This window comes from Sipha flava, unplaced genomic scaffold (genome assembly GCF_003268045.1).
Source record: "Sipha flava isolate LNK unplaced genomic scaffold, YSA_version1 134_pilon_pilon, whole genome shotgun sequence".
Classification (NCBI taxonomy): domain Eukaryota; kingdom Metazoa; phylum Arthropoda; class Insecta; order Hemiptera; family Aphididae; genus Sipha; species Sipha flava.
In genome coordinates, this window is record NW_020271760.1 from 255,767 (window position 1) to 281,117 (window position 25,351).

At 26.1% G+C, this 25,351-nt stretch overlaps 4 protein-coding genes across 7 annotated transcripts; 3 read left to right on the forward strand and 1 right to left on the reverse strand.

Annotated features, from left to right (window-relative positions):
- Positions 1 to 2,983: 2,983 nt before the first annotated feature.
- LOC112679373 (exocyst complex component 4) lies at positions 2,984 to 8,515 on the forward strand. The gene is made up of 15 exons (XM_025549150.1): positions 2,984 to 3,112; positions 3,259 to 3,590; positions 3,821 to 3,986; positions 5,089 to 5,249; positions 5,313 to 5,427; positions 5,512 to 5,769; positions 5,931 to 6,052; positions 6,110 to 6,170; positions 6,374 to 6,495; positions 6,805 to 6,982; positions 7,048 to 7,268; positions 7,343 to 7,529; positions 7,610 to 7,795; positions 7,873 to 8,226; positions 8,303 to 8,515. Exons 1-15 carry the CDS (start codon positions 3,059 to 3,061, stop codon positions 8,474 to 8,476), a joined length of 2,691 nt encoding a protein of 896 aa, XP_025404935.1. The 5' UTR covers positions 2,984 to 3,058; the 3' UTR covers positions 8,477 to 8,515.
- A 1,036-nt stretch (positions 8,516 to 9,551) lies between these two features.
- LOC112679312 (protein transport protein Sec31A) lies at positions 9,552 to 18,099 on the forward strand. The gene is made up of 20 exons (XM_025549066.1): positions 9,552 to 9,705; positions 9,853 to 10,048; positions 10,188 to 10,380; positions 10,670 to 10,805; positions 11,326 to 11,423; positions 11,487 to 11,629; positions 11,712 to 11,814; positions 12,072 to 12,224; positions 13,073 to 13,177; positions 13,236 to 13,565; positions 13,639 to 13,741; positions 13,804 to 13,958; positions 14,019 to 14,474; positions 14,534 to 14,614; positions 14,694 to 15,045; positions 15,575 to 16,201; positions 16,261 to 16,361; positions 16,820 to 17,065; positions 17,163 to 17,234; positions 17,840 to 18,099. Exons 2-20 carry the CDS (start codon positions 9,858 to 9,860, stop codon positions 18,035 to 18,037), a joined length of 3,843 nt encoding a protein of 1,280 aa, XP_025404851.1. The 5' UTR covers positions 9,552 to 9,705; positions 9,853 to 9,857; the 3' UTR covers positions 18,038 to 18,099.
- An 88-nt stretch (positions 18,100 to 18,187) lies between these two features.
- On the reverse strand, positions 18,188 to 22,218 carry LOC112679313 (DNA polymerase delta subunit 3-like). Its single transcript, XM_025549067.1, has 8 exons — positions 22,086 to 22,218; positions 21,546 to 21,922; positions 20,754 to 20,809; positions 19,232 to 19,664; positions 19,091 to 19,171; positions 18,739 to 19,018; positions 18,528 to 18,674; positions 18,188 to 18,471 (listed from the first exon to the last, which is right to left on the reverse strand). The coding sequence occupies exons 2-8, from the start codon at positions 21,588 to 21,590 to the stop codon at positions 18,230 to 18,232; spliced, it is 1,284 nt and encodes a 427-aa protein (XP_025404852.1). The 5' UTR covers positions 21,591 to 21,922; positions 22,086 to 22,218; the 3' UTR covers positions 18,188 to 18,229.
- A 375-nt stretch (positions 22,219 to 22,593) lies between these two features.
- Positions 22,594 to 25,156, forward strand: LOC112679360 (N-alpha-acetyltransferase 40). 4 transcript variants are annotated; one of them, XM_025549135.1, is made up of 4 exons: positions 22,594 to 22,969; positions 23,756 to 24,234; positions 24,313 to 24,608; positions 24,765 to 25,156. In XM_025549135.1, exons 3-4 carry the CDS (start codon positions 24,337 to 24,339, stop codon positions 25,105 to 25,107), a joined length of 615 nt encoding a protein of 204 aa, XP_025404920.1. In that variant the 5' UTR covers positions 22,594 to 22,969; positions 23,756 to 24,234; positions 24,313 to 24,336; the 3' UTR covers positions 25,108 to 25,156. The 4 variants fall into 4 exon arrangements, with proteins under 4 accessions (XP_025404920.1, XP_025404921.1, XP_025404919.1 ...); XM_025549136.1 differs by having other exon boundaries at positions 23,756 to 23,799; XM_025549134.1 differs by lacking the exon at positions 23,756 to 24,234 and having other exon boundaries at positions 22,596 to 22,969.
- Positions 25,157 to 25,351: the final 195 nt, after the last annotated feature.

Genomic DNA, 25,351 nt, shown 5'->3' on the forward strand with positions numbered 1-25,351 from the left:
TATTGTTTTATCGTTAAATTATTAATCAATAATCGTGTTACACATCGGCGTAGCAGTAGTGTAGTAGGTGTGACGCACCAAGGCTTTCGTGATTTGGGGCCCTCAATTCAAATGAAAACTGATATGAACAAAAATAGAAGCTTGCGTTAACTACAACCAAATGTTTGTTTTGATTTTTGGTAGAAATAAATAATGAAAACATTTTTTTTTTTTTCAAAATCTTATCAACGACTTTTACTGTTAGATAATTGTCAAAATAATTAAACTAATAAATTGAAATGTAATTATAATAAAATAAAATATATTAAATACGATAAACTCAATATAAAAATTACTATATTAACAAATTTATTGTTAATTGTTGATTATGTTTTTTTAGTATTTTGGGTTTGGCCTCTTCCATTTTGAAATCTTGGCTATGCTACTGAAAGATAATATTCTTTATTACATAAAGTGAACTAAACTAAGTAGTCATAAATATTTTTATTCCATATTAATTGATGTAAAAAATAGAGGAGGATTATTAAAGATTTCTAATAGTGTTTTTAAATATGACTTAAATACATTGGAAATTTGTTAATCAAACTGACTTGCTATTTTACTTCTATTATATCTATATTATTATTATTATTATTATTATTATTATTATTTCTGAAAGGGATATACAAATACTATACAAGTATTATTTTTATAAAATACCTTAAATTGTTGTTTTCATGCCTGAAAGAAAATCGTCAAATATTGTATCTATGATACATATAAAAATATAATAAATTTTGGATTATCTGTGGTTGACATGACTCTTCGATTTTCCAAACCTTGTTCTAGTTTTTAGAATTATTTATAAAATTGTAAAAACTCAAAGGCCTTTCGTTGATTTACCAAATTAAATAGATAATAGATTAACAAGTTTTAAATGGTACGAATATGGAAAACATTTTACACTCTGATAAAACGTCTGTGGATTTAGCACTTTTTTTAGCACTATGTATCAGAGATGAAAAAAAATGATTTGCCAAAATATAATTTTAACTAAAACAGTATAAAATAGTAGGTAAAACTTATAAAAAAGGCTTAGTATTTCAGGAAAGGGAAAAAATAATTTTGGTTTGCGTTTTGCGTTTATAATTTGCGTTTTGATACGACTTAGCATCATTTTTTTGTAGAGTTTGTAGGTGTGGTATAATAGGGATAGAGGTTTATTGCTTTTCGGATTGCTTAGATCTTTGTCCGGTTTAGGAAGTGCCATTACTTAAGCTTTCCTCTACATTTTTGGTATAGATTTCTTTTGTAGGAAACCATTTAGTACTTTGAGAAGTCAATTCTTAGTTTCGATTACGAAATGTTTAATTTGTTCTGTAATGATCTCGTCATATCCTGCCGCTTTCCCGTTCTTCATTTCTCGTAAACTGTTACTTAGCTCCTCCATCGTAAAGTCATCCTGGATGTTATGACATTCTATATTTTAGTTTCCCATTACGAAGTAGTTCTGAGGTTACCTGGTTTGCCGTAACATTTATACAGGATATTTGTACTGTTTGGTCTCCGTTTAATTTCTTTATTAGTCCCCAGGCTTTTTTACTGGTTTTTGTCATGTCGATGTTTTCTATTGTTTCATGCCATTTCTTGTTTTTCTCGGCATATAAAAGTTGGGAATATTATATTAATTATTTTATTATATTAAAATTGAAACTAAATTCAATGAAGCAGAAAACCATTACAGATTTCTTCAAAAAATAATAGTTTTTTATAATAATAATTTAATTTACATAATATAATTATTATATAATTAAAACTTAAATTTTAAAAACAATAAATAACTAATACCAATTAATTTGCTGAAATAATTAATAATTATGTACAATAATAAAAACAACATTTTCTTCTTAACTCAGTAATTCGAATTTTTTTTTATTACTCAATATAAAATATTATTATATATATATAATTAAACTGTCAATTTTAAGAACGTGCGACACTGACACATATATAAATGAAAATACGACTACATATAGTTAATTAAACTACATACATTGAGTAAAAAAATTGCAGTCGGCATTTTTCATATTATTCACCCCCCCCCCTTAGATTTTCATCTTCGGACGCCCCTGATTAAAACCATATACATTAGACGCTAAAGGTAATATTGTTTTACGGGAATGATCGGAATTTAAATAATTCAGATAAATTTGCGATTTATACATCACCACTTTATTTCACCTGAAGCTAACGTACTAGTTACTTTAGAATATTTAAAATGTTCTAAAACTAACAGTGGTTTAAGATAGCTGGAAACCCGCGAGCCGCCGTACTGTTGCCGCACAATACGTATTGGTGATGAAGAATTATAATTGATAATTACTCCACTTAAACGCAATATTTTTTAAAATCATTTCTTAGTGCACGGTAAAAATATGAGAAGAACCTCAAATTTCAAGATCGTACATTGCGTAGTTTTTGAGTTACAGCGATCAGTGACTAAGTGGTATTTAGATTTTATATATATGTATAAATATAAATTAAACATAAGAAATATTTATGCACATTTTGTTGAACTAATATTATTTCTTGAAAATTACGTTAATAATTGTAAAATGTATGTTATATTTTCAATTAAAATTTGGCATGACACGATTTCATGACAAACTAATTATCCTTAGCTGTTACTTTAATAATTGGGTTTAGAAAGTGGTGGCTCTATCTAGCTTTATTTCAATGCTTTTCCAAATTATCTTAGCCCTTATCTTTTCTGCAAAATGCCTAATGTTTTTAAAGCCAAGCTTATTATCACGTTTGATTTTTGATAAAATAATACTCGTTCATTTTTTATTTATTATATTGTGTAAAATACGGTTATTTATTAATCAGTAATAAAATAACAAAATTAAAAAAACAAAAAAATAAAAATAAAAAATAAATGCATTAACTTTCAAATATAATTTTCATACCATTTCTCATTCAATATTTATTTATTTCAATAATATACTACTATTCATAATAAGAATTATTAGAATTGCTTTTCAAAATAAATTATTTTCTAATTTGAATTGTTATTAATATGGCAAATCCACCCAGTAAGCCCCCAAGGGGCATTAAAACTCCAAAGGAAACTGTAAGTAAAAAATTGTGTTCCATTTATTTGAAGTATTAATATTATGTTTAAATAATGTATAAATTGTTTAACTCTACTAGCTCTTTTATCATTGTTTATAATTTGGATTTATTAAATTTTTAACTATAATTTTTTTACATCTTTAGAGTGGATTATTAATGACAATGATACGTGCTCTATCTGCAACTGAATCTAATGAACATCGTGAAATTGAAAAAACTGCTTTAGAGAGAGAATACAAACGATGTGATCAAAAATTAGAAGAATTGATCTCCATGGAGCATCAAAATCTTGCCCGTGTAATGCATTTATTTACATCAGTGTCTAGCGAAATTAATTCATCTAGAGAACGAGTTCAAGCAGCAAAACGGAAACTTATTGCATGTAAAACATTATTACGATGTAAGCGAGATGAATTAAGAAAATTTTATGTTGAAAGTATTGAACAACATCACATGCTTACTCAATTAACTCAAATGTAAGTTGACAATATCATTCAGTTAATTGTGTTTCTTCTTCCTTGTCTTTCTTCTAACTATTTAGGGTCGGCCACCTTTATCCTAAACCTCCATTTGTCTCGATTTTTTTATCCCTTACACACACACCAATAGCCTTCATATTATTCTCAACCATATTTTTTGTTCTTCCTCTTCTTTTGTATATACATTTCTAATGTATAATATCTTTTTAATTGTAATTACTTGTTAGAGAACAAATAAAAGAAGTACCTTTTCAATTGAATATGTTGGAGTCAAAAAAACAATATTTACAATGTACTAAATTGTTGATGGAAACATTACATATTAGTAATAATGATTTGAAGAATATAGATGCATTAAATGAATTAAGAATTGAACTGAAACACAAAAAACAAGTAATATGGTTTATACCAATAGTCATATTTTTATTTGTTGTGGTATTTAGATTTTAGTGGTTAAAAAAAAAAAAAAATATTTATAAATTTATTGATTTATGTAATTTATAACTTATGTTATATCAGATTCAATTTAATGTGTACAGTATAAACTGTACACGTTGGGATCTAATCCATTTGTCTATTTTAAGCGGTTGGTTACATTATAAACCAAACTTAGTTCCAAAATACCACCATTTTTAATATAAAAATATTTTTATTTTGCACATGTGAATCATAAAATTAGAAATAAATGTTAATTTATTTTATAGATAAATAAATGTACAAAATAATAATGAATAATTTGATATTGGAACACATAATTTTTCAGTGATTTTTGTTAAGTGCCTGGTGGAAGGGACTTCACTTTGTCTAAAATCGCGATTTTTTTCTTGAAAGATCTTTTCTAGATATAATCGAAAGTGTTCATGATTATGTTGAAATTCATGGTAAAAATGAAATGTCTCTTATTGAGCTAGAGAAAGAAAGCTATTTTTTTATTGCTTTCGATAACACTTCTATATAATCATTTAAATTTACAACAAAATCCTATTAAGGTTTAAAAGTTAACAATTTTTATTACTTTTGATAAACATAATTTAATAGTTACAACGAAAAATTTACACATTCAAAAGTTTATACTTATACTAACATTATGAAAAAAAAATATTTCCCATAAAAATCAAACTGAGAGCTCATATTATATGATTTTTTTTTCAACATTGTTAGTACACATTGGATTTAAAACCTGACCACATTAGGTGGAATTTTCTGTGTTTATATAGATGATTACATTTAATGATTAATAGGTAAATTACAAATTAATATTTTCAAACATCTCATTAAATAATTTGTGTAATAAGAGTATTTGTAAAAATATCTTATATTTTTTTAATATCATCTATTTCAATATAATTTGATTCATCAATATATTTTTTATAATATATTTTGTAAATAGTATGGTAATTGTTAAAGAAGTTAAAAAAAGGATAGACCATACTGATTAATTACATTATAATTGTCTTGCTTAAGTATTAATTATTAATAAATGTTGGGTTACTAGGATTTGTACAATAAACTATTGGATGATTTAATGAATCATATTTATGTAATTTCACCACAATCTGCAAAATCATTTCGTCGCGTAGGATCAGATGGATATAATTCCTCATTTGGACAAAGTACAAGAAGGGTATTGAAATATACACCACAAATTGCACCCAAGTAAAGTTATATATAATTTTAATTTTCTTTAAATTTGTATTTCTTATTATTTATTTATTATAGAGAAATTTCAAATGAAAATAATGAGACTGAAATCACTGAACTTGATACTGAAAAATTTGTCCCCATAGCTGTTGAGTGCCTTGCTATACTTATTAAGTTAAATGATACAATTGAAGTATGTTAATACGTTTATTTGATTTAATTAGTTTAAATTACAAATAGTATGTATGTAATAAAATGTATTAAACTGAATTTTTAGAAATTGAAATCTACTATGCAAACACAGTTAGTAGAAATTGTTGAAAAAACAACAAAACAAATATCAATAACAAATCAATCAAGAAATGTAGGAGAACAATTAGTGACATTAGTAAATGGTGTAATTTTACAATTTTATTCAGTTGTTGATGCACATCAACTTTTTTTAAGCAGTTTAGATAAAGTAGTTGATCAACAACTAATCACCAATATCAACAAATATGATCTTAAATATGTTTGGGAAAATATTGAGTCCATTGTAAGCAAAATATTCAAACAATTGTTTGTTATATATGGTCATTAGTATTTATTTTATAAAATTAAATCCAACTAAAACAAAAAAATTACTATGTTATTGTTTTGCAGTAAATTAAAATTTAAGGTTAACTTAATTTGGATTCATTGTTTTCCTTCTTTTAGGTACAAATATTTTTAAGTAATTATTTGGATGTAAATAGTCATTCAGATTTAATTGTAAAATCTACTCCAATTTTTAGTAATATTGATTTGAATGTATTTTTTTCAAAAAAAAAAGTTCAAAGGTAATTGAGTACCAATTTTATATGAATACAAATTATTTTATTTTATTTTGTTTGTAGACCTAAACAGTGTCTTTTTAAATTTTCAAATGCTTTGGAAATGTCTTCTGATTTATTGGATGTAAGTATTTACTATTTGTTATTTAATATAACTGAATAAAATAAATACTATTTAATTTTTAAAATTTGAATAAAATTGTATTCAGTTTTGAAACAAAACAAAATTATATCTTTTCGTTAGGTACCAAAATTATTTTATTTTAATGCTAATTGGTTTCTAAAATTTATATATTTTATTAAAAATTATGATTTGATGTATTTTAGAGACCTTTTACCAGTATAACTCAACCTCAGTCAATGATTTGTACACCAAGTTCAGACAATATTATATATATTTATGAGCCACTCATAATGTTCATACAACAAATCGAACAATCTATAAACACGTAAAATATTTGATATTAATTTTTAATATAAAATTAAATAACAATGTATTAATAATCAGGTTTAAAATATTAACAGAAGGTATACTTAATTAAATCTATCTTAATCTAGAAGGTTATTTAATATATCAATAATTTGAATGTCAAAGAGTATAATTAAAAAACTTTATATTGGCATAATTGTAATTGGATCTTTAATTTACTATTTTCTTCTGTTTTTTTTTTAAACTTTTTAAAGATTATTTATTCCAAATCAATATGACAGTAAAAGAAAAAGATTTTTAATTAAAAAATGAATTGATTTTTTTACAGAAACACTTGTACATTAAATTTATGGCTTAATGAATATATTCGAACTGTTTTTCTTGATCGTCAACACAGTAAAGTAGCTACTACTGTTGAATCAATTACCAAACAAGTTGATGCTTGGCATGCTATTACTACACCAGAACAAATTCAAGATTTAAATGTTTCTAGACCATTGTTAGCTGTAAATAATAAAATAATAGTAAATTTAAATTTATTTAATTGATAATTCATATAACATTTTTTTAGAGTACAGTAAATATATGGAATAACATATGCCAAATAAAAAAGTTGGTTATAACTATGCCTGAATATGCATCACATTTCTTAATGATTATGGTTAGCATTAGTAGAAGCTATAAAGAGACATGTGATAGCTTTTTTTCTTCTAATATTAAAGCATGCGATAACACCACTAAATTAGTGAGTCATCTATGGATTCAAAAACATGATTTAGTTGATTATCTTAAGTAAGAATATAAATTAATTATAATCTAATAATATATACATTTTATAGATATTAAAATAAAAAATATTGTTTTAGACAATCCCATAACTGGGTAAGAAGAGAATATGAAAATAAATCAAAAAAAAGTTCAACAGATGAACTAAAACGATATACTCAAGAAGCAGATAAGTTGTTTGAAAATTTGGAAGGAAATGATTTTAGAGTAACAAGTGTTTCAGATATAAATCAGCTTAGATGTTTGGCACATCTTTTGGAAAGCATGGCATGTGTTGATATTTTATGAAATTATTTTAGAATTTAATAAATTTTAATGGTAATTTCTCATTTGTTTATTTAATATAGGAGTGGATTGGAAAAAAATTAAACGAGATTTCAAACCCAGAATCGAATCAGTATTTAGTTCCTAAATTGAATACTTCCAAAATAGACAACAATAATTTACCATTAGCTTTAGTTGAAACTTTACAACAATTGGGTAAAGATTTTTTAGATATTTCTGATAGTATCCTTTTGTATCTTTATTTGGAAGTAAGTATCATTAAATACCATCTGTGATTTTAAATGTACTCAGTAAATTTATGTGTATATAATTTAAAATATTTTAGATTCGTGCTCAAAGTATTTATTACTTATTACCTGGTTTTGAATCAGCTATTGGAAATACAATAGAACCTAAAGTTTTGGATCTCAATCAATCTGTATCGGCTTTACACGAGGCTATGTTAAATGCAATTTCCAAGAGCAAGGCTCATTATATTTTTGAAGGACTAGGTGAAGTGATTTCTAAAAGTTTAGTAAATCAAACTCGCAGTATAGAAATTGTTGATGAAATTGCAATAAGAAAAATAATACGTGATATTACAATGCTAAAATATAACATAACTGCTATGTTAGGTGCATCACAAGTAACTTTAGAAAAAACTGTTCATTATTATGAATTGTTACTTTGTACCCCAAAGGTAAGTAAAAGAAATATTTTAAAATTATTCAAACCTAAATTTCTATTTTTCTAATACAATTGTCTTATGTTTATAGGAAATATTGGAAGAGATCTTGGAGAAAGGTGCTGAATATAGTGAAACTGAGTATATGAACTTGTTACAAATTGTTCATAGAAGCAATAAAAACACAGAAGAAACAGTTAGTTTGCAGAATGATTTAAAAAGGTTATCTGATATTTTATCTCAGATTAAACCTATACATTTATAGTTTAATAATTTTACTCTCCAAAAGTATACAAAAACTATATTTTTGTAATTAAATAAAAAATAATTGTTTACCTGTTTAGTATTTATTAAATGAAGTAAATATATCATTGTTACATATTTTATTATTTTAATATATAAATTGTAACTTAACCTTACAATATTTTATAATGCACTAATATTATTAATTACTTGTATAAAAATATTTATTGAATATATTTCTATTAAATTTGTTTTAAAACCATTCTGTATTGTATTTTTAATTTTCGTAATTTTATTTTATATATTATTAAAAAAAAAAAAAAAATTACTTGTTAAAAATTTACATTTTTTCTAAGTAGGTTCTAATATAAATTAAAATGTACTATATTGTTGCGTATGATTTTGAACAATGTATGTGTTCATTGTTTCACTGAAAAAAATTGGAAAAAATCCAAATTGAACGAAAATAATTTAAGCATTGTCAAAAAGTTCTCTATTTTGAGCTGAATGAGATTCTAACTTGAAAATGTTTTTGTAAAGGGAAGGAAGAATTAAATATGCAAATAAGTCAATGTTCTATTTGAGGTTAATATGAATCTAATTTAAACTCAAATAGACATAAATTCAATTGATATTATACATAAATAAAAATACAATCAAATTTTTTTCTTTCTATTTTAACATAAGTAATGAATAAAATAAAAAACTGAATGGGAAAAGAAACATTACAATCTTGCACGAAAATTAGTGCAGAAGAACCATCAGAATTTAATGAAGTTATTGTGAATGAAGCAATTATTAATATTATTATTATTTTTTAATTATTTGCTCCTATGCTGTACACCCTCCAGAAAATGTATAATATATGAAATGAACACAGCACAGGCCGCAAGCACACAGGTCACAAGTGGATATTTTTTCAAATAGTGATAATTTGTTCTTCGTATTAATTTGAGTTTTGTAGCAACGTTGGATGGATGCAAAATTAATAATTGAAAAAAATGAGAACCACTGGATCACGAGCCACGTTGGAATATTAAAAATTGTTACAGACTTCAGTTCCTTAAGTTTTTTAAAATAGAGATAACATTTTTTTTCTCTGCAGATTTACGTGTTTCCTATCAATTTTTGGTAGCGATTAATAGCTATTACCTATTCAATAATGTGTGTGTAGTGTTTTCGACTGTATATATGTGTCGTTTTATTCTAACGTGATTTTAATTATTTAAAAGTAATTGGTGTCCCTTAAAGGTAAATGCAATTTGATTAATTATTTAATTAAACGTCGTTATTTGTCGTTAGTTACGATTTCGAACAAAATGATTATTTGTTATATGCTCATCTTGGTTTAATTAACTTTGAAAGTTCTAAGTTGTACGTCTTATGTTTCTGAAATAGTCATAATGAAAATCAAGCAGTTCCAAAATACGGTTGTATCAACATGGTCGCCAAAACTAAATTATCCAGTCAATATAGCCATGGGCACTGCTGCCCAACAATTAGATGCTTCATTTAACACATCGTCATCACTAGAGCTATATATGGTTAAGTCTAACAATGTAACGCTCAGTGCATCAATTTCAACAGACTGCCGGTGAGTTAGTTACACCCCCAAGTTTTAACTTTCTTAGAATGGAGAGAGTTAAAGTGTATCTAAAAGCGTAAAAACCAACACTTTTTCTTTACTTAGGTATGTCTGTAACTTATATGAACTATTTTGTGTTTTTATTAAGATTTCATAAATTAGTATGGGGTGGTACTAGTAGCGACGAAGATTGGAGTTCTGGAATTATTGCTGGTGGATGTGACAACGGAGTAATTAGACTATATAATGCATCCAAACTGGCAAAAAATGTTGATAGTGTAGTAGCTAAAAGTGATCGTCATGTTGGATCTGTTAAAGCGTTAAATTTCAATTTATTTCAAGTAATTATACTTTATATTTTTACATGTTAAACATATGTTTTCATCTATCACTTATTTTAAACTTTGACAAAATATTATGCACTATAAAAATATTTTATTAAATGATTAATTATTTAAACATAATTTTTTTTTTAAAATTAACATGTTAAAAAATTTAGTTGTTAACCTCTTGTCAGTGTAGAGTAAGGCCTAAAAAAATTAATTTATTGTTATATAATATTTGTAATATACAATAATGATGTGACTAATAATTTTCTTCTTATTCTATCATGGAAACTTTAATTTTTAGACAAATTTATTTGCATCTGGTGCATCAGAATCAGAAATATTTATTTGGGATTTGCATAGTATGAGTACTCCAATGACTCCAGGATCAAAGTTAGAAACTTTAGAAGACGTAATTGATTTAGCATGGAATAATGAAGGTATTGCTACTAAGCTAAAAAGTATTATAATATTATATAGTATTTACTAAACAGTTAGTTTTTGTGCAATGTATTTTTAATTAATAAATTGTGACTATTATAAACATAAATTGTCTTTGTATCAACTGTAATGATAGTGTGTAATGTTAAATGTATAGGCAAATAATGTGTTATTTAAAGTATAAGTTTAAGTTCTTTTATATATAGTGTTATAATATGCGAAAATGGCAATGTATATAATAAATTAAAGTATGTCCTATAGGCAGAGCCGTGTCAAACATATCAGTGCCTCGGAGCAAAATTTTTCTACGAGACCACTGGGTACAGGTAGCATATTATGTGCTGATAAGGGCATCCCCTTTCTTTTACAAAACTACGGCGCCCGGGGGCAATTGTCCCCTTGATCCCCCTTAATACAGCCCTGCCTATAGGTATACACTATATTTAAATAAGAAAATGAATTATAGTATATTTTATATTAAAACTTGTTGAATAAATATTTTTTTGGAAATTATTTCAGTTCAACATATTTTGGGCTCATTGTTTCATAAGTATACTGTTGTATGGGATCTTCGTAAAAATGAACCTATTATTAAATTATCAGACAATAATTCAAAAGTAATAAACTAAAATTACTTATTATTTTTATTATTATTTTGAAATAAACCAATATTTAAATAGGTAAAATGGAAAGCAATGTCCTGGAATCCTAAAGTAGCAACACAAGTATGCATTGCATCGGAAGATGATCAAAATCCAGTAATTCAACTGTGGGATTTACGATATGCTACTTCACCTGTTAAGAATTTAATGGGACATCAAAAGTAAGTATTTAATTATCTTTTAAGTATTTTATTATTATTATTACTTTTTAAATTTTAATAATTATAATTATATAATTTTTAGGGGTATTTTGGCAATGTCGTGGTGTTCTGAAGATCCTGATTTATTAATAAGTTGTGGAAAAGATAATAAATTACTTATATGGAATCCAAGTAGTGACACAAATGTAACTATTGTATTACTATTATAATTATTTTTTTTAAGTATCTATTTTTGTTTGAAAAAATTTCAAAGTTTTTAAAATATGAATAAATTAATAGAGGTGCTAGACTATGTTTGATATCTTTATTTGCTGTATGGTAAGCACACACATACATCATGATTTATTCCAACATATATTTAGTGTGAAAGCATTGATATATACTGTAAAATATTATGCTTAAAGTATTTTAAACTTATGAATATGCATTTTTTTTTTTTTAGGAAAATTTATTAGTATGTGAAATAGAACATAACTATCAATGGAATTTTGAAGTAAATTGGTGCCCAAAAGATCCATTGTTGTTAGCTACATCTAGTTTTGATGGACAAACTACTATTTATTCATTAAATGATCTACAAAAATTTGAAGGCCAGGTAATAATTTTCCATTATAGGCCTATTTGTTTTATTAAGTATATAAGCTTCTTAAGAACCTATAAAAAAAACTAAATATAAACCTTTTTTTTAATTTTTTTGGTTTGTTGTTTCTAGTTTTTATTTTTAATCTGCTGATGTAACCCAGGCTATTTAATAAAATATTCTTTATCTGCTAATATCTATTTATGTTTTATTTTTTATTTTTTTTTTTTAGGCTAGGACTAATTTTAGTTTTTCTTGACACACCAGTTTTTCTAACTTTCGGTTTGAATTTACAAGGTTTCTATTTTGTGTTTAACCTTTGATTTGTCGTTTGAGGTTTTTTATTTTTTAAAAGTGTTAGATTGTATTATATTATATTACATTGTTATTTCTTTATTCTCTACCTGATCTATTTTATATTCTCGTTTGAGCTTAGCTGTTTTAGAAGATTATCTGTCAAATTTAAACAGAAGAATATATTTTATTTTGCAATAATTAAAATCAATACATTTTATTTTCTAAAATAATAAATTTCTTATAATTTTTAAATAATGTTTATAATACTTAAATATTATGTTTTTTTTTATATTTGTAACATCATCACTAGACTATGTTTTCTGAAAAGGTTATGTAAAAATATTTTCTTTTAAAAATGTATACTAATATTTTTATTTCAATATAGTTATAATTGTTGTCTTATTCGACTAGATTATACTGTAATGTTTTTCTATTACTAGTTATTGTAAAATATAAACGTTAAATTGTTGTTATACAATTTTACATTTTTATCAAAACTTGTTGCAATACTTATTCATTTATTTGGTAATTAAATGTAATATTTATTATTTTATATATTATTTAAGAAAACTAGTGGAAATGGAACAAATGTCAACTCTCAATGTTCAACAGTGCCTAGCTTAACTAATGCTCCAAAATGGCTTCAGAGAAATTGTGGGGCATCATTTGCAGTAAGAAAGATTATTTTAGCTACATATTTAGGACTTTTATTTAAGTACCTATGTATAGTTTGGTGGTCAATTGGTGTCATTTGATGGTTCACTTAAAACAATCCAGTTTAACAAGACGATCATCGAACCTGACTTAGTAATATGGTCTGAACATTTAAAAAAAATCCTGAATAATGGAAATTATGAAGGCTTTTGCCATCATAAAAGTGAATTGACTCCTGATAATGATCTTCAACTTATATGGAAATTCTTAAAATCCATGTTTCAAAATAATTCTAAGGAAACACAATTGGAAATATTGGGATTTTCAACTGAAAAAGTTAGTAATGTAGCTTCTCAGTGTTATAATATTACAAATGGAGTTGAAAATAATTCTGTTAATAATAAGGTAATCAAGAAAATATTTAATTTATATTATTTTTTTAATTTTTAATGAGAAATCTTATTAAATTATATTATAGGCTAATAATGAAGAAGAATTTAATTCAGATTTTATAAATTCTCAAGAACATAAAATTGTAGCAAAATTTGATAACTTTAATCTGAAATCTTCAAGCTCAAATGGTAAAATAAAGTGTTTAAGAGTAAAGTACTTATTATTTATTATATTTGTATTATAAATGTAGATTTACAAGATTCAATTTACCAGTCACTTCTTATCGGAAATTTATCAAAAGCTGCAGATTTATTTTTAGATAATGGAAAACCAGTTGAAGCTATATTGCTTGCTATAACAGCTGGTCCTAAAACATTATCTAGAATACAAAATAAATATCTTAGTGTAAGTGAATATTGAATACCATTATCGATTTTTACATTGTTTAATTAATTACTTTCATAGAACTCAAAAGAACCAACTGCTGCTCTATTATATGCAATTATTACTAATGATTGGAATAATCTGGTTGAAAATTGCAATTTAAATTGTTGGAAAGAAATAATGACAGCCCTTCTTACTCATACCAGTGGAATGGATTTAGTGTCTTATTTTGAAAAACTTGGCAATCGTCTTGCTATTAGTGAGGACCAAAGCTTATCAAAATATGCTCTACTATGTTATATTTGTTCTGGGAATGTTGAAGCTCTAATTAACAATAAAAAGGATATCAAAACAGTTGAAAACTTACAGGAATGTGTAGAAATGGCAATATTGTTGTATAAGTCAAAATTATTATCTAGTGAATCTAGCATAGAAGTTGGAAAAAAATTTTGTGAACTTTTAATGAGATATAGTGAAATTTTAGTTTCCCAAGGTGATCTAGAAGGAGCTTTGAGCTTTTTAGAATTTACAAATAAGGTAAGTAATGGTTTTTAAATTTATTTATATCATAATTACACGTTTATTTTATCATGTAGGATCAATGTGTTGAACTAAAAAATCAGTTATACAAAGCACTCGGGAGAGATGTAGTTGAACAACAAAATAATATTTCACAAGTAATAATAAACTAATTTTTTTAATAAGTGATAAAAAATAGTACAAATAAGTATTTTCTTATTTAATAACTATTTTTAGAAACAATTTAATATTGGAACTCAAGATTTACGGAAATATTCAACATCAAGTGCTACTGGAACTGTAACACCAGAATCACCTTTTCCATCTTACACTAACAAATTTATACAAGATAATGATATTAATCAAATTCACAATCAATCACTTTTGAATTATCCACCCAATATTCAGGCTCAACCAATTTACAATTTAAATAATCAACCACAATCGACATACAACTCTCGAACTATTACACCACAGTTTGGAAATAGTTTTAGTAATCAAATTAATTCAGCTCAAACTAAAACAGTTCCTCCAACACCGCCGCCAGATTCTGGTAGTAGATGTATGACTCCTAGTACTATAAAACCAGGTATAACATATTTTTAAAATATTAAATCATTAACATAATATATTTTTTATTATTTAATTATTTAATGTATGTACTAATATAGTATCCATATAATCCAAATTGTAAAAAATTCATCGATTTCTTCCTTAAAAATGTTCGTACAAAATTATTTGCATGCATTTGACTGAATACTATATCAGTATTTTTTATACTTATAATCTTCTTGGTCTTGGATCATGTGTTGGTTACTATTTAAGTATTTAACTTTCAATCCCTCCCCCTATAATCCATTCTATATAATGTTTATAGAAATTCAAAAATATATTACACTAGTGCTTTTGTCTGTAATATATTCCCTTTGAATGTGACCTAATTATTAATTATAAAGATTTTTTAAATGTAATTATATTAAATAATGCTAATAATAAGTTTTTTTTTAATTTTCAAACAATTTGTTTTTAAATAAGTTCATTTTACAATTTTTATTTTATAAACTTTACTAAACTTGATATATATTTTAATAATTTTTGTTTTAATGTTTTTTTTTTAGGAAGACCCAAATATGTTGTTGATCCTTCTGTAAAAGGAAATAATGTGTATGGTAGTTATAACAATAGCTTAGGAATGCCACCATCTGGTCAACAAAGTGGTTTTAATTCTCATTTGGGACAACCTTATTCCTTAAACCAACCATTAGGACAATTAAGTGGCTTTAATTCACCAGTAGGACTACCACATATTCCAAATCAACCATTTGGGCAACAAAATAATTTAAATCCGCCAATGGGTCAATCACATGTTTCAAATCAACCATTTGGACAACAAAATATTTTTAATCCACCATTAGGACCACCACAAGCTTTAATTTCTCCATTAGGACAACAAAATAGTTTTAATACACCTTTGGGACAGCCAAACATTTTAAATCCATCATTAAAACAGACAAGTAATTTTAATGAACCACTTAATCAAACAAATCAACCAAATATTTATAATCCAGCTTCAGTTCAAACAAATAGTTTTAGTCAACCTAAAACTATTGGTCAATTACCTAATTTAAATCAACAACCAACTTTTCAACCTATTCAAAGTCATATGAATAATTTTTCTCAAGCTGTTTCTCCGTCGCCTAACTTTAACCAGTCATCATCAGTTTACAATCATAGAGCTCCATCAAGTAAAAATATTTATTATGTTCTAATTTATTTATCATAAATATAATATTAATTTTTTTAGCTGAACCATTGCATCCACCTAGTTTGATGAATTACACGAAAAAATCAACTGCTGCTGGTTGGAATGATCCACCAATGTTATCAACTTCTGCTCCAATACAGGTAATAGTATTATTATTATTTTTTTTTTTTTTTAGTTTAAATAAATTGTATAAAAAATTGTCTCTTTTTATTGTTTTAAGTCAGTGTTGTATTTTATTATAAATTAAAATAAAGATTATGAATAAAATTTGGATTATTATGTTTTGTAGAGTCTATAATAATTAAACAATTACAAATCAATCAATGTTATAGATAATTTATTTGGAAATGCATTTTTTTCATTTATAGAGTGTTTGTAATGTAATAGTATCATTATTATATTTAATCAACAGTGGTGTAAAAATAAAATAAAAATGGATTTCATGTATCATTATATTCAAAATATTCAAATCTTTAGTTATATTTTCGAGAATAATTTATATTAATATTTACTTAGATCTTTGAAAATATTCTTTTAAAATATTTCATCTAAATTTTATATTTTAAACACATGTGTATATTTATGTTTGAATGTTCAGAAACCATCTACACCTGTATCAACGGCTCCAATTACGCATCCATTATATACAAATAATCCTGCTCCAATTGAAGAAATGGGAACATATAATCAATTTCAAGGTAGCCATGAAGGACAATATTCAGCCAATAATATAACGCAAGGCGTAGAAGCTTTACCTAAGCAACCTATACCACAAGAACATGTTAGAATTCAAGTGGTATTAGAGGGACTGCAATTAAGATTATTAGAAGCAGCACCCACTCCTGTAAGTAGAAGTTATTTTTATACTCAAGTTTTTTTAATGTATAATACATACTTTAAATTGTTATTGTTTAAATTATGTTTTTTTTTTTTTTAAATAGCAAACCAGAAAACGAGTCTCAGATATCGCTAAGAAATTAGATTTGTTGTATGACTCATTACGAGAAAATTCTGTAAGTAAAAATAACCTTATACATAAGAAATAATACTATTTGAATTTTTGACTTTCTATTTATGGGTGTAATTTAATAATATCTTATATGTAATTTAAACATAAATTCAGGTTTTTTTTAAATACTTTCTATAATAATAATAACAATAAAATAGATTTAGAATACGGTTTGGAATCAATTAAACAGTAGTTTTTGATTAATGCTTGTATTCTTGTTAAAATATTATTTATATATATTTAAAGAATTATCTGTTATGGAGAGAATGAAAAAAAAATAAAATTTTCTCTTCAAATTAATGAATTGGTCTGCTATTGCCTAATTGTATATAGTTATCAAGTTAGAAAATAAAACTTTTGCATCAAAAACTATTGTTCAAACAATTAAATTATTGTTATTAAACAACTTTTAATTTCATTGATTTAAAATCTATGAATATGTAACAAACCATATACAAATGTTCTGGGGCTTTATGTTGGCCACAGTTTCTACTCAACTTAATACTTCTTTAAAATATAAAATGTAAATTTTATGAAGGTAATATTTATACTTCTAATAAATAATTATTTATTCATTGTTGACTAATATTTACCATCTATGTGTTACAGCTATCTTCGTATATGATTCAATGTCTTCATGCAATGATTGATCTCGTACTAAAGCGAGATTACAATGGTGCTTTCAATTTGCATATGCAACTGGTTTCAGGACCGGAATTCTCAAAAATATCAACCTTTATGCCTTCAATAAAAGCTCTTTTTCAAATGGCTTATCAATATAATATTAGTCTCGAAGGAATTAATTAATATTAATATAATGTAATCAACATTGTTATTTAGATGAAAGGAAAAATTATATTTATATATATATATATATATACATATTTATATTAACATTGTAATAAGTTAATATTTATTTATAAATTATTATACTGGTGGTTAATGCAAATGATTTAATTTACATGTTTAAATTTATGTAATGTTTTAAATGTGAATACATTATTTATTTTGTTTAAAAAAAAAACTATTTAAAGATGATTGTTTCATGCCCTGATTGGAACTTAATTTGGGTTGTTTGGTTTTATTTTTTTTCTTATCAATATGTCCTGATTCATCGAGTTTCATTTTTTTCTTACTCGGTTCACTGTTAAACTCTTTTAATTTTGCATCTTCAACAATTACATCAGTTTTTGAAGAAGGTTCACATACAGTTTCAACTATATTAACTTCTTTTGTAGTGCCTAAAAAATGTCATTGATTAAATATTTCATAGTTGTAATTCTATAAATGAACTTACATATAAAACCTTCATCATCGACAAATGTAGAAGTGGTTATTTGTTTTTCTTTTTTTCGATTTTCTCTTACTGTAGAGCGTGGTGGAGTAGGTTGAACCAAATCAATTTCATCCTCAACTTCTAAAACATTTTCAGACTTTTTCTTATCTAAAAAAAATATTTCAAACATTATATAAAAATAAATTACACAACAAAATAACAAAATTATTACCTTCTTCTTCACTATCTATTTCTTCATCTGAACTGTCAAATGTTTGAATACGCTTTCTTTTGATATTTTGACTACTTTTTTTCTTCTTTCCACTATCCTTTTTATTTACTTTTTTTTTAATTTTTGTTTCGTGTTCATTTATATTTTTCTTTGAAGGCTCATCGTCTATTTTAATATTATTTTTTGGAAGATTTTCAGTTAAAATTTCATTATCAGAAATAGTTTTTATATTATCTGAATTATTTGATTTTTGAAAATTATTGGAGAAAAGTGAATGAGTCTGAAATTTAATTTTGAAAAAAAAACAGTAATTTTTTTAAATTAATAGTTTAACACCGTAGAACCAACTTACATTTTTTGATGAAACTTTTTTTTCTTTTTCTTTTATTTTAGCATTCTTGCTTTTATTAACAAATAAGTCCATTCCAGTTTTCTATAAATAACAATTAAATAGTAAATTAGAAAAAAAAAATAAATTAAATATAAATACTACTTTTTTCTGTGTTTTGTCCAATATAGTATCAACTTCTGTTTCATTGCTGTGATTTGGAACTTTAGTAGCTGTCAAATTTATTTCAGCAGCTGAAGATAAATCAATTTCCTTTTCAATTTCATTATTTTGTTCAGGAATAGATATAATTTGTTTTTCTTTCTTTTTAATACTTGAAGGCAAAGTAACATAATTGTCTATTGAGCTGTCTATTAAATAAAGAGCATTGTTGATATCATCAAATCTTTTAACTGGTTGAATACTATAAATATGTTCAAAATTAATAAGTTTGAAACGGCGGCGTATTGTTTCAAGATGATCATCATAAGCTATAATCATGCAAAACTCGTCATTTTCTTTGAGTACACCACCAATAATGAAAGTAATAGAATATTTGGTATCATCTACAAGTGAATCCACATAATCTTGTAGCATTCTATACACAATAAATGAATGACATTAATAATGTTAAATTGCAAAAGTTGTATTATAGTTAAAAGAAATTAAAAAAAAATTTTATTATTATGTTCTCTTAGAGTTTATTAACTATATTAAGGGGAATATAAGAAATCAAATGATAATTGAAAAATATAATTTTAACTTAAAAAAACTTATTTAAATATATAGTATTGATTTGAGAATACATTTCTGATCATTAATTAATTTTACATAACTCCTAGGTATATAAATAATTTTCATTATAGATTATATAATTACCTTATTATTTAATAAAAATTTGTTAATATATCCTAGTATATTAGATATGGAACTGTATTGATGATAATTTGTTCTATATTGAATTTTTTATGTAATTATTGTTCTCAAATCATTAAACCTTATATAATTACATATAAAAAAAACTTTTACGTTTTATCAAGGAAGAAATAGCTAACAATTTTTTTAAAGCTTAAGGCTGTAAGTTTTACATTATTAAAACTATAATTTAAGATTATGTTTTTTGATGAATATGTAAACATTTGAATCATGAAGAAATTCAATAATCAAAATTGAACTTAAATTAAAGAAAAAAAGAAGGTAGTGAGTAGTAAATACAAATATTTTAAACAGAAATTTGTAAAATCTATGTTTTAATATTACACTGGTTGAATTTAACATTTTACAAATTTTAATAAACCTGCTTCATTTTTAAAATTGAATAATACAGATAATTTGAGAGTAATAGTAGATAGTAGGATTTGTAACATTAATAAGTTTCAATTTTGTTTACTCATATCAGCGATTCCCAACATTTTTGAGTTATGTATTTCCAATACAAAAAAAAAAATGTAATTATGCCTCCCATGAACTGATAAAACGAAATTTTTTATTATTTAAATATAATTAAATTAATGTTGATCTTAAAATAAATATATGATAATGTAATATACAATATAAATATTTGCCTTGCACCTCCTCAATAAGTGTTTGTGCCTCCCAAGGGAGGCATGTTTCACAGCTTGGGATTCACTGACTTATATTGTTCATATACTGCTTATAATCGACTATAATAAGAAATTATACATACTTTTTGGCTTCATTTGGATGAATATTCAATTTTCTAGTCAGAAATTTATATGTTACCTGCAATTGCATAATATTTAATATTTATAACACATTATAAAAAAAAATGTTATAAGCACTAACATACTGTAAACAATTTAGGCTACAAATATTCATGTCATTAATGATTCAAACATTATTTCGAATAAGTAATATAATTAATAGAAATTCAATTTTTTTTTTTTTTTTTTAATAAGTTTTATTAACAAAAGAAATGTTTATCTTCAAAAATTTATCTACAAAAATATGGAATAAACATTTGTAAAATAGCCCTTTACTAATGAAAAAATAATGAATAAATAATTAAAAAGAAATCACACTATACTGAACATAAAATACATGAAATCTCAGAAGGTTATTAATGATTTATTTTACCTAACCATAAATATTCTGAATAAAGTAAACATGGAAATGCAATGTTTGTAGTGAAAAATAGATGAATATCATAAACAGTACTAATTCATTATTTCATTATGGTACAATAGGAGTGAAAATATTTATAAAATTATTTAATGCGAAAATAAATATTCACCCACTAATCACCTATATTTAAATGGATTTGTTAAGAGAACCGAATGCCTAACATACAGGAAACTCAATTTGATGTACCGCATACGATAAGTACAATACAAATACAAAAGCAAATGCCGTGAGAAACATTTGAATGGCATAATATTTTCAACAAGACACAGTTAAGGTGCACGTAATGTAACGACCGATAGTTGTATAATAATAAACAAGGAATGATAATACTTACAATTTGTTGCTTGATTTCAAGCTGATCTTCAATAATATTGACCATTTCAGTGATAAACGAAATAATAATAAAAACAAGTGTAGTCTGAAAAGCAGCGACTATGAGAGAAATTCGAATTCAAAATTGAACTTGTGGATCGATGATAATTAAAGATAGACAATAGATCTTAAATTTGCTATCAAACCGCGAAAACGCATTGGTCCGACGGACGATATCAACGCATTCGTGCTTGTATTCTCGGTGATAGTAAAATGCGATAACTGTTTTCATGATAGTGTACACTGTACACTGTTCAGGAACTATTGGGAAAGAATACGGTTTTCATATGTATGCTATTTTACCATTGGCGCACAGAGTTAATTTGCGAGCAAATGCAACTAAAAAAGTTAAAGTTTTTTAAAAAAAAAAAAACGTTCTTCTAAATTGTTGTCTGTAACTGTAATTAACTCTTAAGATAACTATAAATTTAAGACATTCAGATTTATATATATACCGTGTAGGTATAATGTTTGTGTTATAATAATAATGTTATGTGCTTACCATACTCCATAATGTTTGGTATCCAAGTTGTCCAATTATATACCCACTAACCCACCACCGACGAGAGCATATGCAATTGCACCCCTTGGTAACCTATCTAGACGACACTGTATTATACTATCGCAACACCTTTTCTTTTTTTTTTAAGCCGACAATACACACGCCATCTGGAACTAGCCGATAAGGTTATGTAACAGGTGGCGGGTTGCCATAATTAATTTAGTGGATGCAGGCCTAATAAAGTACCTATTATATTTAACAGTTTTGGAATACTACATATTACGTCATGCCATAAATGAATTATAATTAATAGCATCAATGGCATTGTGTAACACAATAGATCTTATTGCACCTACGACCTACATTGCATAAAGTTAAATATTAAGTTAATTGGGTTTCAACTATTAAAAAATCAAAATACGAATTGCCGCGCATATTTTAAACAGATATTGCTTGATAACAACATGATAACGACTGCATAATGATAACAATATTGTGATGGTAAACGGGTAGTATTTATAAAGATCCCCCTTAAAACCTCAAAAAATGTATCACTTTCATCGAGATAAAGAATAAATTAATAATGACAAAATGAAGGTTATTCTTTATCTCGATGATCACTTTATTCTCAGTTGACAAGCTCAGTCGACAAACGTCCTATCCATTCATTTAATATATAGGTCGGTGTACGTTCGATTATCGATTATTTATCATAATTATCACGCGAGTTTTGCCGCCAAAACGACAATGGTACCCGATCCCGCCGCGTTAATCTCAATACGTCGGCCGGCATCTCGGAAGTCCCGGAACGTTCGACCGGTCTGAGAACGAATAAAGATCTTGCTAGCATCCGCCACAATAACGGGTGTCCGTTCGTCCCGCAGGTGAGTAACACAGAGGCCGCGGAATGGACGTTCGAGAACGGCGTTTCAGTTCATGTTCGTTGTCACGGTTTAACCGCAGACTGTACATGGATTCGTGTGGTCTGCGGTTCAAACGGCAATCGTGGAATAACGTGCCGGATTCGAGTGTTGGACTGTCTGCAGTGGTTGTTTTCCCGTTGTGATTAGTGACCGACGTCATCAAGCCGGTATCCGGTTCACCGGTGGTGTTGCGTTCGCATTGTGGGGGGGGGGCGAACGGGACCATTTTGCCCTAGGCCTCACTGTTAGAATATTTTTTAGGGGGACCCGTAAAGTCTTGAAGTATAATAATTAATAATAAAGCCTCGATTACAGTGAGCAATTTTACGCACTGCTTGTCGGCGATTAAAGTCGAGACTTGTCCGATTACATTTCGCGATTAAATTATAAATAGTAGGAATAATATTTAATTCTTTTATATAAGTATGTAATGCAGTACATGCGTTTAAATGAGCTTGATTGGTTAAGGTTTGGAAAAATACATTTGCAAGAATTTTGTTATTCTCGGTGAGTATTTTGTTAGGATATATTTTATTATTATGGACGAAGGGCCCATAAATAAATTTGCTTCTGGCCCCAAAAAACTTTGGGACGACCCTGGGCGGGAGGTCCCATTCCGGTTGACGACGTCGTCGGACGCGCGCACCGTGAATTGTCGTGACTGCAATTAGTTCACTCAACGATAGTTTCCCTAACCCGTCCGTCGTCGTTCGCTATTAAACGGTCGTCCGTTTTTGGTTTTTTCAGATCTGCGAAATGCCCCGTGGAGATTCGACGCATCGCTCGTAACAGTTTGTATCGCGTTGACGGAAATAAAATCACCTAAATAAATTCCGTACAACCGTAAATAAGTTCGCCAATATGTTCCGTTCGAACCCGTTTTTTTTTTTATAGTTATGAAATCGCCCTTGGTGCTGGATGTCCGAATGATACACGCACTTTATATTGTCAGATCGGTAGATTTTTACTGTTCGCCGAAGAATGTCTATGGCTAATTCCTATATTATTGTTATGTAGTCAACACTATTCTACTACCTAGACTAAAAACCGGGTTCCTGTTACATCCTATAGGACCTATTTTGATTCCAAGTCACTACCATTTCTCTCATTATCCTAATAGCCATTCAACCTTTGCTGTTCTTACTGTAATTACCTTGTTATCAACATCACTTAAAAGTTTATTTACAAAGTCTATTGTTTCATTATAATGATTTAAATCGATCTATGTATGTTGTCAATATTTTAATGTAAAGGTCTTTTTTTCTTATAAATTTAATGTATGCTAATTTTTGTTTTGAAACTAGATTTATATAACTGCTGAATTCAAAATGAGTATTTCTCAGTTAGAAATAAGCACTCGTGCAGCTAATGTGGCGAACGGTTTGCCGGATCCAACCAAACCATTTTCTTCATTTATGAAATTTAATAAAAATGATCTCAATTTAACAATGGATTTTATTAAAGCACCTGCTATGACTTCTTTGCTCAAAAAGGAAATTTTTTCTTTGATTAAAGAAAACATGATGGAAATATATAAGAAGTGTCCTTGGGGATGGAATGAAAAAAATAAACGCTTGGAGTTATTTCATAGAAAAGCTAGGTAAAAATAATCATGATTTAAAAAAAAAAAAATTTCTTGTATGCATAATATAATTATTTTATAAATAATATGAAAGTATCATAACTAAAAATTAACAGGTGTATAACATGCTCTGAAGCCACGATAAATTAATAAATTATTTAATATATATTGTAGGTACATTGTAGTTCGTCACTCAAGTAATAAATCTCTCGCAGCTTTTGTGCATTTTCGATTCGACATTGAAGAATCTATTGAAGTCTTGTATCTTTATGAAATCCAACTTGAAAAAAGTGTGCGCAAAAAAGGTCTTGGACGATATCTCATGAGTCTTATGGAAACAATAGCATTTCACTATAATATGAAGAGTATAGTACTAACAGTGCTCAAAAGTCAAGAAAATGTTATGAAGTTTTATTTTTCTCTACATTATGAAATTCAATCACATTCACCAGATGATGAATTTTATTATATACTTGGTAAAAGTAAAAAAACTTTAGAACTTCATAATGAACAGTAAAATTGATTAAAAAATGGCTCTTAATTTATAATAAACAATTTTATTTCTTCATAATTAATTTATATATTATCATAGTTTAATACTTAGGTTAGGTAACATATTTTTTGTATCATTATTGCTACAACGATAATTCTTAACTTTTTTTGTAAATAACATACAATTTTTATAATAAAATTATTCTTATAATACATGTTTTTTTTTTTTTTTAAGAATAGAGAAATTAAGAAATCACAACAAACATCTT